This window comes from Portunus trituberculatus, chromosome 28 (assembly GCF_017591435.1).
Source record: "Portunus trituberculatus isolate SZX2019 chromosome 28, ASM1759143v1, whole genome shotgun sequence".
NCBI classification, from domain to species: Eukaryota; Metazoa; Arthropoda; class Malacostraca; order Decapoda; family Portunidae; genus Portunus; species Portunus trituberculatus.
Window position 1 is genome coordinate 3,473,478 of NC_059282.1, and position 14,318 is coordinate 3,487,795.

Sequence of the window (14,318 nt, forward strand, 5' to 3'; positions counted from 1 at the left end):
CATGATTAAACAAGACCTTTTCTCTAATGGTACATTGTTTTTATGGTGGCTATGAGGCAGTCACTAGTACATAGTATGTAATGTGAGAATATGACCGGTTCCACACTTGAAATATGACAAACTGGAGAAATTTCATATGAAACAATGACAATAAAGAATCAGCCTTCTGAAGTTTCAATGAATAGTATTTTGATAGTATGGGGAAAAAAAAATATGTGCATTAACTGTAATAGGAAGACATAAACATGGTGGGTTGCATCAAGTACTCAGATAGAAACCATTACTTTTATTGCATATGAAAACAATAGCTCCAGTGATTTATGAAATATTCATGATCTTCACTGTCATAATATTCTTAGTCAATGCCAACTATAGTTCTTGAAAGTGCTTAGAATGTGTACAAATAAATTTAATTAAATTTTTTTTTATCATGATATAAAGAAGCAAACAACGGTTGAAAACTACAGTGTGGTGCACTGTATCAAAATGTATATGGATAAAAAGAAAGGAAACTGTCAAAACAAATTGTTCACAAGTGAGAAAAATAATGAAAATAGAGAGAAAGAGGTAGATAGATGCAATATATTACCTCCCAAATGACCTAATATCCAATGCCTAGCCCTATGTCCCAGCATGGGGTCTACATCCCTCCCCCCCTCATGGGCGGGGCGACCAGGATCACACCATCACCACGCACAAACAGCATGGGAATGTTGCGTCGCGTTGTCTTGTACACTTCCTCAAATGTCTCGTCATCAACCTGCAATAAATAGGACTCATTTTATTTGTGGGAGGAAGTAAGACCAGTTATTTTCATAAACGTAAAGGAGACAGGAACAGCTATAGTCCTGCTCCTCCAACAATGTGGATTGGGTGCGGCTGTGTTGGGGAATTCCCGCTGTACAGTGGTGAAACATGTCTCATAGCCAGTGATGCAGCAGAGTTCTAATATTAGTAAAACTTTAGCAAATATGGTCAGCAAATATACATACGCATTTAACCTTAGTATTACAACGTATGAGAGAACAGTAAACTTATTATTGATGATATATTCATAAGCCTGGCAAGAAACGTGGCATACATATTTTACAGTGTTGCTAAACAAAAAATAATATACTTATAAAGAGGTTTCCTTGCAGTTTGGGATGGGTAAATAGTTCCATAGTTATAACTAGATTATATCGTGAAGGAAAGTACTTTAAAATAAGCTGACATAAGTAAGAAAAAAACTACATTCAAATCCTCACGGCAGCAACACCAATCACGCCTGCCATCCATACAGGTGATGGGAGGTCAGCTGCGGTGTCCTTGACCAGGAAGAAAGAGAGGGGAAGGAAGAGCGAGGGGTAAGAAAGAGGGAGGAAGAGGGAGAGGGGGGGGGTAGCCAACGAGGAATTAAAGGTATGGCAGCTCTGTACTCCCGCTATTTCCCATGGGGGCCGCACCCAATCCACATTCTTAGACGAGCAGGACTATAGTGCTGATGATTATATTACAAAAAGCAAGACATGATTACTCTTACTAAATGAAGAGCAAATGCTCTGATGTTTCTTCCCCCATGACAATACTAATTAAAACAATGACCAGTTATGGGAGGCTGAACTCACTTCCACTGAGGTCACTGTTTCCTCCACATCTCCGAGAATCATGTTGAGGTGCTGGTCGTAGGCATGCAGGCGGCCCCTCAGCTCACGCTCGTTACGCATCTTAACGTAGATCCTTTCATCCAGTGAGAGGCGGATGAGGTCCAGCGGCTCCTCCACAGCCATCGTGCCAATAGTTGGTTCTCCGTCCTCAGCCATTGTGTCTGTAGGTGTCGGTCAAATGTGACATATCTCTAAGCTACATCATCTCATTACTTCACATCAGTCAACTCAAAGCTTTGCAGATACTTCTGCACTGACAACAGAAATCAATCCTGTGTTGTGCAGGAAGTAATGAGGACCAGACTTTACAACTGAAGAGCAGTTGTTTGTTCATACTTATTTATGGGAAATGCTCTTCACTTTCTATACATGTAATTTCATAATGTTCAAACCATTTTCCTCTCTAGAGTAAATAGAATATTAACAAATTAACTAATGAACAAACAATTATGAAGTTAATGTTCTATTACTTAAGTTTTATCCTTGCAGTCATAATTCTATTTTATCTTTCATTATAATTTCGTTTTATTTCTGATTGGTATATATATATATATATATATATATATATATATATATATATATATATATATATATATATATATATATATATATATATATATATATATGATTCAGATTATTAAGATTTCTTAAGTTCTTCAACGCAGATTTTTATTTTTAAAATGATCAACTTTGCCTGACTTCAAAATTTTTATATAATACTGTAATGGTGTGAAATCTGCTGATTTTGAAACAACTAAAAAAATTGAGAATCATTTAAGACCTCTTTTTTCAGGAAATATATGTCTTCACTCCTTTATCATGATATAATGTGCCTGATAAAAGAATAAGAAACATAACCTTTAAATTTCACTTTCCATTTTAATTATTTTTTTTTGTGTAATTTTACACAATGGATAAAATACAATGATAATATCTATTCTGTTAAACAATAGGCTACCTGATACAGCCAGCAAATGTTGCATGGTACTTCACTATCATAAAAACTATGCAATTAGGAGTTAAATAGATAATTTAAATCTATTAAAAGAAACACTGGAAGGCAGCACTTAAAGCTAATATGATTCTCATGACATCACAAAAATATTCAAAGTGCTAAATATTATGTTGTCACATCATGAATATAGCTTTACATCCTAATACAATTTCCTTAATACTGACTGCTTACTGCAAACCAATTAAAAATATATACATATAATTTAATGAATTTACACCTATATGAGTTTAACAGCAACAACCTATCTGTCTTACTGTCTTTTTGATGTGAGCAGGAAAGACTGATATGGCAAACATTACGAGACAAGATGCTTTGTCAGCCTCAACTGAACACAGTGACAATTATAGTTTGTCCTCCAGTATATAGACACTAAGTTTATTCATGCCTTTTTAATACTATCATATGTTTTTTTTCTTAAGTTCACAGAGTAGCAATTTCCTGAGATATTTACTGTTCAAACACAGAACATCACAAAATCACACTAATGAAGAACATGTATTTGATATTCAATCAATCTCAGGGAAACACTCTTCAGTACCAGGTACACTCTGACATGATGAAATATTCTTACCAAGAGAAAATTCTATTGTTAACAAAGCTAACAATAGTTGCCTATAAGTTAATCACCCTTTTTCATGTCATTATAAAAATGCACTTTTTGTGACCTTTAATGAAATCCTTCAAATTTATTATCATACTGTTCCATGAGTTTCTGTGCCTCGGCCCAAGTTATCTTTTGAGGTATGGTCTCCCTCAAGAACTCGAGGTGGTCCAGGGAGTGGACGACTGTAGCCAGGTCATCATAGCGCAGGGAGGAGGTATCAGTGGCCTGACTGTGAGCCTGCTGGGTCAGGTACTGAATGAAGAGCTCTGTAGCTTTGGTTATGAGGTACAAGCTTTCCTGAGGAACTGTCTCCACATCTGGACAGCTCTTCATGATCATTTTGACCCGTTGTGTGGGCAGCATGAGTTCTGACGGCTGACTACTGAGCCGTCCAGACTTCCCTGGACTCTGGGTGGTGGGGGACTTGGATGGGGACGCCATTTCTGTTTCCAACCTGCAGTGGTAATTGAAGGTGTTATGTTCTGGAGAGCTTTTCACTTGATAATCCTTTCAAAATGCTGTTGGAAGCAGAAATGGCATCCAACAACAATGCTATGGCTACAAATATATTTGATATATTCTGGCTGTACAAAAAAAAAAAAAAGACATCTCATTAATAATCACTATTATGTACAAAATAGGTGCTTGAAATAGAAAAAAAGACAAGTTTATGTTTACCAAAATATATGATAATCTAACAAGATATACATAATCTTAATACTCCAAAGGCATCTTGGAACTCTGCTCCACCCCCCGGCAAAATGTTATCAATATCGATACTTCTACATTGTTTGCCTTAGTCACAGTTCAGGGGAAGGAGTCAACACTCACAAGGGAAGGCTTGACTCAAGACATTTATCAGATATTAATTGGTCATATGTGTTATTAAACATGTTCACTCGTACTTCCGACTACACTATGGTTAAAGTTGCTCCTGTTGCTCATATTTGAAAGAGCTGGTGGGTCACGCCTCGAGACCTTCCCGAGGAACGAAACTTAAAGTTCAAGAACTGTGATCATTGGCAGAATAATGCATTACTTAGCATACTACTGCAGAGGAACAACCATTCCGCTTCACTAGCCACGATTTGTCACATTTCATGAATGAAAGAAGACCCAAGAAGGTGACATGAACTCATGACAATTTCAAAATCCGCCACTTCTTCCCTCTCATCTCTGGTACGTGCCACAAAAATATAACCACGCATTGCCTTGCAGTACGTCTTACCTCTGTGTTGGTAATAATTTTCCCCACAAGTATACCGCACTCTGGTTCGAGGAAGAGGTACAAATCCAGTCCAAACACCACACGTGCGTGACACCAACGTATCAAGCTTGACTCGGCTTGCAAAGGGATTAGAGTTACAAATGTTTATATCAATATTTAGCTTTTAATGTTGTTGTATAAGTGTCTAGATAAAGAAGCATTTTCATTTCAAATTTCAATGGCTCAAATATATCTATAAACTTATGGTTTAAAAGTGCTTTATATTCTAAATTACTTTTAGGTTTTATCTTCATTAGAACATATCTTAGCTATCATATGCTCATTGATGTATAAAGAAAGCATAAACATATATCTTTCATTGATAAATATAAGCAAAGTAGAATAGTTTTGAGTTGTTCAGCCGATATTGCCCATTGGCCCTCCCTGGGAGGGACGTGAATGAAGCAAGTACACTGTTGACACTTGTCCTGCACAGCCTGCTTCCTTCAGGCTGGGCACTGGGGATTGACCTAGTGTTGTAGCTGTGCACTGGCGAAATTTTCCAGGACCATTTAAAGTAGTAAGTGAAGAAGAGGGAATAGTGGATACACGTGAGTTGAAGTGGAGAAATAACACAATTTTCTTAAGTACAATTTGTTAGTCAGCAGGCAGCGGTGGTTACTCGTTATCTCGCCGCAGTTTGATCTGCCACCTCAAAGTAATGCCTGTGTTGCTTGTGTCATGTGTGTCATTGTTTGGAATTGTGCGGGGTGACAGTAGCAACTGCTTTCCTCATGTTTGGGTCAGATATGATACCTTCGTGGCAATACGGCATTATGAAAATAACCTTGATTCACTATTGTGATTATACTTATAGTACATCCATGTTCCTCCATCCTCCTTTTCCCCCATCCACCCAAACAAGATTGGGGACAAGTGGGAATTGGGGAATTTTGGTAGATGAGAAACCAGCTGATTATTGGTGATGTAAAGACTACGGGAATTTCACGTAACATTACATTTTTTTTTTCTTTTCTTTTATCCTAAGCTCTCTCCCTGCTTCTGCTGTAAAGAGTATGTTTGGTTTCACTGAATCATTATAATGAAAAATTTAGCAATATTTGATTAAATTATTAACCATTAACCCCTTCAATACTGGGACACATTTTTTACCTTGAGATTTGTGTATGATTAGACCATTTCATTGACATTAGGAAGGATTTATGGAGCTCAGATGACTAATGACCAAAGTCTTTACTCTTCAAATCCCCCATATAGGTTTCTGAAGCTGTATAGAATTACCAAAATAGTAAGCAGAGTGAATATGGAAATGTTTCATGGTAATCAAGGGGTTAATCTACCCATAAGATAATACATGTTTGGAAGAGGAATTACATTTATACTGCATTGTTTTTCAGGTAACATGGTGAAGACAGAAGAGGAATGCACCAGTAAATTTGCCGTCATGCTACTATTTGATTTGATGTCCAATGTCAGCAACACTTGTAGCAGTGCTGAGGGTTGAGAGTGTGAAAGGGCAACCCAGACCTTATGTAAGACCAACTCTAGTGTGGAGGGATGGCAGATGTGCCCACCATGGATGAGGCAGAAGCCCTCCCGATCACTATGAGCCAGGAAGTGTTTGAAGACGCAGAAGACCCACGATGTTTTGTGCTGGTGGATGGACAGGCGGTGGGGGTAGTGCCGGGTGACACTGCCATGCAGGGCCTCCTCACGGGGCAGGAGGATCCCCTGGGTGGAATGGGCACAGCAGGAAAAGGTGTGAGGGTAGTGCAGTTCGGTGGTGAGAGGAATAGTAGTGTGATGGAGGAGGATAAAGGCCTTAGAGGGATGTTGGGAATGAAAGAAGACAAAATGGATGTGACAGGAACAGTGGAAGTGGTGCATATGGATTGTGACAAGACTCTAGAGGTTATGCACATCGATGCTGGGAAGCAGGTGCAGGTGATCCACATAGAGGGTGGAGGCAAGCTTGACTTTGTTGGTGGTGATCAAGCAGACAATGTCAAGGTTGTGGTTCCATCCAGCACTCCCTCCATCTCATTCAGGAGCAGCAAGGGGCGGCGAGGGCAGCAGGACACCCAGGCTCCCACCAGGAGGGTTGTCACCACCACTCAGACTAGAAATCCAAATTTACCGACCCTCCGTTCTATCAACCAACCTGTGCCACAGCCAATCATTGTCTCCACCGGGAAGAACAGCCTTTCCCCCAGCCGCACCTACTGCCGCCTGCCCCCTGTCACCTTCCCTCCCATTGAGAAGTCACAGAACATCACAGCACATGGGATTGGCTCTAACATTATTATCTCTGGTACCAAAGAGGTCCTTGGGAGCACAAATGATGCCCTTAATAATGCCATTATAATATCCTGGCCTACCTTACCTCCAGAAGAGATTGAGAACTCTGTTGGCACCCAGACAGAACCCTGTGAGGATTCAGGGTCTAGCCTCAATCTGTTCTTTTGCACCTTTCATTCTGATGGCAGTGTAGAGACTTACTGTGATTTCCCTGTGCACCACAACAAGGGTGTGTCCACGGAAGGCAGGGCTCGGTGTGCAGACAGGGGGAAGGTGAATAAGCATTACTTGAAGAAGCAGGAGGATAGCATCCTGCTTACTGTGGAAGAGCAAGAGGAGGAAGTAAAGGATGAGACAAGGCAAGCAAGAACAGGTAAGTATGAGCATTACTGTGTTTTGTTAGTGTTTCTATTGTTTTTGAAATATATTACTTTGATGTTATGGATTTTTTATACATTAATGTACTGTGTCAGTTGCTGTTCTCAGTGCAAAAGCCCTGTATCCAGATATTCATTTATTTTTTCAATAGGGAACTAACCAAGTTTACTGATGTGTTCTGTGTGCTGTACAGCCACCTGATGTACAGCCAATTTTTGTGGAACCTGAATCACCTGATCAAATACCACTTTGCCAACAACAACTTTGTTTCTGTATTGAAGTGCATGATTCCAGGTCTTGCTAATCACGAAACTACTTGGGAGCATGAAAAATTAGTATTATGCAAATAGTCATCTTTTGCTGACACATGTTTACCTACCTGTCACAGATCAGCGGTTCTCCCGGAGCGGCCGCATCCTGAAGGGTAAAGGGCCACTGTTCAGGGCTGAGGCAGGAGTGTGTGAGGAGGACTTTAAGGGAGACCCAGACTTTGAGGTGCAGGAGGAGGAGGAGGAAACGGGTGAGGCTGTTCCTCAGAGTCATTCCCACCGGAGAAAGAGAGGCAGGAAGCGTAAGAAGCGACCTCCATCCCCAGACAACTTTGAGGAGGACTTGCAGTTGTCCACAGAGAAGACAGAGAAGGAGGAGCCAGACATAAAGCATGAGCTGGCAGTGAAGGAGGAGGCTGAGGGGGAGAGTGAAGTGGCCCTCGAGATCCTGCGGAAGAAAGGGTACGGGCTGAGGACCAAACGGCGGCTCAAGAAGCTGACGGACATGCACTACCTCCAGGAACAGATGGTGAAAAGGCAGCCCGACCACAACCGGCTGTTCCAGTGCCGTGTGTGTGAACGCCTTCCCGACCTTCTTCCGGCTGCAGCGGCACGCCAAGGAGGAGCACGACCTCACCAACTTCTCCTTCCCATGTGACGTGTGTGGCATGGCGTTCACCCGACCCCACAACCTGGAGAGGCACAAGGACACCAAGCATGCTGCTGGACAGAAGCGCTTCCCCTGTGAACACTGTGGCCGACGCTTTGCCCGCCAGGATGTGTTGTCAGTGCATGTGTCCATGGTGCACCTGCGGCGAGCCGGCGGCCAGAAGGGTGCGGTGCCTCACGCCAAGGCACACCACTGCACAGGCTGTGATAACTTCTTCTCCCGGGAACAGCGGCTGCGTGAACACCGTAAGGGTGACTTCTCGTGTGGGGAGTGCGGCATCACCTTTGAGTGCCGCACGGCCCTGCGCCTCCACCTCTACAAGAGCCACCCTACCACCTGCGGTGAATGTGGCAAAGTGTGCAACAGCAAGCAGCAAATGTACTTCCATCGCCAGACACACGCCCCAAAGTTTGTGTGTAAATATTGTGACAAGGGCTTCATGTGGAGATCTCAGTATACAGTGCACTTGGCTACACACACGGGTGACCGGCCAGTGCCCTGTGATGTGTGTGGCAAGTCCTTCGCACACAAGGTTGCTGTCAGCAAGCACAAGTGGCAGGAACACAATGAGAACAATAAGAAATTCAAGTGTGAGCAGTGCGGTAAGTGCTTTGTGTACCGGGGAAAGCTGGCATCTCACATGCGCAGCCACACCGGTGAGAAGCCCTTCACCTGCCAGGCCTGCAGCTCCACCTTCTCGCAGCGGTCAAATCTCAATGCCCACATCAAGAGTGTGCATGGCGTGGTGGTCAAGTCCGTCAACAGTGATGGCACAACACACACCGAGCTAGTGAAGTACAAGCGTCCGAAGAAGACACCTCCTACACCCTCAGTGCCACAAGCTACCCACACCACTGCTGAGGTTGGGGCCACTGGCATTTCTCAAGAGGTGGATCTTCCCCCACCACCTTCTCAGCCACCTCACATAGACATACAGGATCAGGTGCATATGTCTGAGTCTTCCTTAGAGACTGAGGCAGCTGTGTATCAGATTGTGTATGCATATCCTCAGTAAGAAACACCTGTGCTTCTCTCTCTCTCTCTCTCTCTCTCTCTCTCTCTCTCTCTCTCTCTCTCTCTCTCTCTCTCTCTCTCTCTCTCTCTGTCTCTCTCTCTCTCTCTCTCTCTCTCTCTCTCTCTCTCTCTCTCTCTCTCTCTCTCTCTCTCTCTCTCTCTCTCTCTCTCTCTCTCTCTCTCTCTCTCTCTCTCTCTCTCTCTCTCTCTCTCTCTCTCTCTCTCTCACACAGTGGTATCTCTGCTTGTATCTCCCCTGAGTGTCTGCATCTGTCTTTCAGTGTTGCCTCCCACCTCACATCTCCTTAGTGATTCATCTTCTCATCACACACATGACACATTTCTTTTGGATATAATGTGTTACATCCTCCAAAACAGTAGCCAAAGATTTTTCCTCAAGATTTATTGTGGACTGAGTGTTGTCTCACGGCTGTAGTGAGATGAAGGTGACGGGGTGCTGTGTGTAAGGCAAGACTGCACAATAACCTGGCTTCCTTACTTGTCAGCTGTGTCTCTTCATGTCTTAGTTTTTAACACCACAGGGCCAGTATGTGTGGTGCTGCCTGAGTTTTATTCTCTGTTAACTCTCTAATATATATATTTGATAATTTTTTTTAGATTAATTTAGTGTTTAGATTTATTTGTGATGCTTGGCCCTTGTGTGGAGCAGTAACATTTGTTGTCATTATGATGAATTTCATGATTAACTTTGTACTTCAGAATAATAGTGCTACTTCATCTTCTTAATTTTTATATATTTGACAGTGATTCAAACTTCCATTTTGTGTTTCTTTTCTGTCTTACTTTCACACTCACCATTTGCAAATCTTGGCAGAGTCACTCAGCTTCTTATATTCTGACACATTAAGTGCAAAGCTCAAGTTTAAGTTGATATATAAGTTTTTATGTCACTGATTCAAATTTTTTCCTTTTATATGTCTATTCAGTGGTTAAGTGAAGGGTGTGTGTAATGGGTATGATGAAAAGTGCCATTACCTACCAATTCATCAGCAGTGTGACAAGGGAGTGTGGCTGGTGATGGCCTTTGCCATACAAGGGTGACTGATGTGTGCTTGAGGTTCAATGGACTCCATCAGAGTGTGGAAGCATGGAAGTGTTGTAATTGTGCTGATTGATACTGATTTTTATAGTGAATTATCTTCAGGTTATGTACAATTGGTATGTTTTCAGCTGATTGTTTATGCAATGACAGTTGTGTAGGACTAATCAGGGTGGCCTGCAAGTGTGTCTAGACTTGCCTCCCAGTGATGAGGCAGCCTGGTCTGGGATGAGTGCTCAGTGGAGGCAGGAGGATACTGTTGACTTTCATGAGAAGACCATAGGTACCTTTCATTGTGACATGAAGAGCATATTCTTATATATTTTCTAGCACACTCCTTGAACTCCATGGTGAAGACATTATATAGTTCAGGTGTGTGTGTTTAGACACCTGAAAATATTTAATGATATGTTCTCCTTGTTATTATGAAAGATACCTCATGTCCTGAATCATTCACTTTAGTAAATAATATATGTTGATAATATTTTTATATGTAAATGTAAATAAACTTATAAGAAATCTATATAATGATTTCATTGTATACAAATATCCTTACAGCAAGAATGAATGAGGAATATAAGGTAAAGTTGATATGTCATTAAGGCTAAGTAAGTCCTCTCTTGTTTGACATAATGATGGCTAAACTGATGGGTAAAATTTAAGTTTCAGTGAATATTGATGCTTGCAGATGACTGTTTTGTGGTTACATGTGGGAAGGAAGGATGAAGCTTGGTTGGTGGCCCTAAGCACTAACAGGAATGAAAAGAAAGCAAAACTAGGGCAGTGCTTGTGTGTATACGAAATGAGGGAAAATTGTGAGGCTGTAAGTAGTCAAGATGGTGAAAGTCAGTGAATTCAATTAGGGTTAAACTACTGTACTGAGGAGTGAAGAATCTATTGAAGTAGAGAAATTAAAATACAACTGAGATTGAAGGGATGGAGAAGGGTAAAAAGGAAGATTTCTGTGATGAAAGGAGAACTGAAAAGGCAAAAATATGGTTAGTCATGTTATATAGTATGAGAACAGTACGAACAGACAAGAGGATGAATAAGAAGTAGCAGAATGAGTTTTGAACTATGTCAAAATCAAGATTAGAACGATTGACCTAAAGCCCATATTCTGAAGATATATAGAAAACATCATTATCAGAAACGAAAAATGAAAGAAAGTAAATAAAAACAAGCAAACGAAGGTGATAATAATAAGAAAAAATAAGCACAACTTTATAAGGCCTACGTCATATTTTCAGCACCATCAACATCATCATCACCATTAAGAGATACCGTTACAAAGAGGAACAACATATGAAACATCCACCATCCACGTGCGAAGCTTCATTGTACGAGAGACATTGTGGTATTGTGTTGTGGTTTGTAAATAAGCCAAGTGAACGTTAATATATCATTGTACAGCTTTGTTTCATGTACATCAAGGAACGAGCTTGCCATAAAAGATTCTTGGCGATGAATACTGCAAGAGTGGCAGGAGGGACGGCAGAGAGGTGAGGGAATCTATGATGGAGAGGGAAAGTGCAACTCCTGTTTGCTGTTGGTGAGTAGAATATAGAGCCGTTTGGTTTTTCGTCCCCACTACCTTCTAAAGCTTTTTTTTTTTTTTTTTTCAGGGTTTCTAAGGTTACTGTTTACTATCGGTTCTAGTCAGTAATACATGATACGACTGCATGTTGATAGTGCACCCACTGTACTTCACGTATCAAGATTTTTACGCGTGGTTGGCTATTGCTGACTCATATTGATGCTTTTGAGAATCAACGCATTGCTCCAAAAACAGAGTTATGTTAGGATTAGGTTAGGTTATATTAGGTTAGGTTAGTTGTAGAGTTTGATTAGCTTAAATTAAGTTTGTTTTGGTTCCTAGTTGCTTGTGATACCATAATAGACAAAATTTATCATTTCCCGAAAAAAGTCAAATGAGACAAATAACATATTTAGCAAAGGAAGGACCTCTTGTAAACATTTACCGCGTCTAGTCCTTTCCACGGTTTTAGGGACAGATTTCACTGGATTTCCACATAGTTAACAGGAGAAGACACCTGGGAATCCTGCGCATTAGGGCGAGAAAGCAAGGCGTTTAGTATTACAGTGGATCCTAAAGACACTTTCTATATCAACGGATAAAGTATAATGGTCTTCAAATCGCGATCTATAGTAGTGAAGAAAGTAATAAACAGAATTAATTTAAAACTTATCTATACTATCTCTTAGAATACTGACACGGATTTTATGTACATGTCATCCATACATGTACAACATGTCATCCATGCTTCTCGTGAAATGTTATCTTGTAATAAGGCTTTAAGAATGTAGATGTGAATAATGGGTGCAGTAACTCTTGCATGTATAAATAACAATGCAGGGAAGGTTATTAATTATTATTTTTATTAATTCTCTCTCTCTCTCTCTCTCTCTCTCTCTCTCTCTCTCTCTCTCTCTCTCTCTCTCTCTCTCTCTAAAGAGGGAAGTAAAAGCATAAAAAAAATAACAGGGGTATTTAAATATCTATTCATATATATAACTAAGAAGACATTATTTTTTCCTCTCTCTCTCTCTCTCTCTCTCTCTCTCTCTCTCTCTCTCTCTCTCTCTCTCTCTCTCTCTCTCTCTCTCTCTCTCTCTCTCTCTCCATCCACAAAACCAAGAAGGCACATCAATTTCTCTCTCTCTCTCTCTCTCTCTCTCTCTCTCTCTCTCTCTCTCTCTCTCTCTCTCTCTCTCTCTCTCTCTCTCTCTCTCTCTCTCTCTCTCTCTATCTCTCTCTCTCTCAGTGCCTAGTGGAATCACAGTATGTCACTCATTAAAACTTTCCGCCTTGAAAGTTTTTGTTTTAGACAAATGACTAGCTACATTTTTTAGGTTGTTTATTTATTTTAAGTTCCTCCAATAAATGAGGAAATTCCGGACGTGATAGGAACAGTTCTTCGGGATTTAATGACTGCTCCTGATGATGTGGAGAGAGAGAGAGAGAGAGAGAGAGAGAGAGAGAGAGAGAGAGAGAGAGAGAGAGAGAGAGAGAGAGAAAAAGGAAAAGAAATAGCTATGTGTGCCTTCTCAGTTATATACACGAATAGACATTTAAATACCCATGTTAATTTCTTGATGTATTTAATTTCCTCTTTAGTTTTCATTTATTTTGTATCACGTGCATGTTAGTTTATTTATTTATTTATCTATTTTATTTTATTTTATTTATCTATTTAATTTTTTTGTTCCTTCCAGTGGTGTCGGGCGTACTGTTAGTGTTACATTGGCGCCAGCGGTGTGGAAATGTGTGTACAGTTGTACTTTACGGTGGATGACCTCACACATGATTACTTTGAAGCTCTGTGTGTGTGTGTGTGTGTGTGTGTGTGTGTGTGTGTGTGTGTGTGTGTGTGTGTGTGATACTTTGATACAGTTTTTTTTTTTCTTTTGCTACTGCTTGATTTTGATACTTTTCTCTTTTACTTTATATGTTCTCATTTACTCTGGAAAGTTTTACATTTTGGCTCGTATTCTCAAACGCTTCTGTGCTTCACCTCCACTATTTCAAGTTTTTTTTTTTTTAAAGTTTTCACGTGTTTTTTTTAAGGTGTTTTTACCGATCTAGAGGCAGATCCACTATTTCGAAAGGGTTTATTTAAGTTATCACGTGTTTTTACCGTTCTAGAGACAGATCCACTATTTAAAAAGGCTTTATTTAAGTTTCCACGTGTTTTTAAGGTGTTTTTACGGTCTAGAGACAGATCCACTATTTAATAAGGCTTTACTTAAGTTTCCACGTGTTTTTAAGGTGTTTTTACGGTTCTAGAGACAGATCCACTATTTCATAAGGGTTATTTAAGTTTCCACGTGTTTTTAAGGTGTTTTTACGGTTCTAGAGACAGATCCACTATTTCAAAAGTGTTTATTTAAGTTTCCACCTGTTTTTACCGTTCTAGAGACAGATCCACTATTTCAAAAAGGCTTTTATCTAAGTTTACACGTGTTTTTAAGGTGTTTTTACGGTTCTAGGGACAAAATGACATTGTACCAGCATTGTTTACTGGAGAAACACTCTTCAAAACCTGGCTAATCATCTCTGTGGCCTTGGAAAGTAATCGTGGTGAGAGCAAAGCGTTTCTAAATACTGGGTTTTG

The 14,318-nt window shown here is 40.4% G+C and overlaps 1 protein-coding gene and 1 pseudogene across 2 annotated transcripts; one reads left to right on the forward strand and one right to left on the reverse strand.

Annotated features, from left to right (window-relative positions):
• Positions 1-271: 271 nt before the first annotated feature.
• On the reverse strand, positions 272-4,621 carry LOC123510069 (U6 snRNA-associated Sm-like protein LSm3). Of its 2 annotated transcripts, XM_045264857.1 has the most exons (3): positions 4,494-4,621; positions 1,608-1,807; positions 272-760 (listed from the first exon to the last, which is right to left on the reverse strand). In XM_045264857.1, the coding sequence occupies exons 2-3, from the start codon at positions 1,800-1,802 to the stop codon at positions 641-643; spliced, it is 315 nt and encodes a 104-aa protein (XP_045120792.1). In that variant the 5' UTR covers positions 1,803-1,807; positions 4,494-4,621; the 3' UTR covers positions 272-640. The 2 variants fall into 2 exon arrangements, with proteins under 2 accessions (XP_045120792.1, XP_045120791.1); XM_045264856.1 differs by lacking the exons at positions 272-760; positions 1,608-1,807 and adding an exon at positions 2,506-3,719 and having other exon boundaries at positions 4,494-4,614.
• A 286-nt stretch (positions 4,622-4,907) lies between these two features.
• Positions 4,908-10,705, forward strand: LOC123510128 (annotated as a pseudogene).
• Positions 10,706-14,318: the final 3,613 nt, after the last annotated feature.

Coding starts and splice junctions, on each gene's coding strand:
- LOC123510069 (XM_045264856.1), bottom strand. CDS start 3,706: ATGGCGTCCCCATCCAAGTCCCCCACCACCCAGAGTCCAGGGAAGTCT.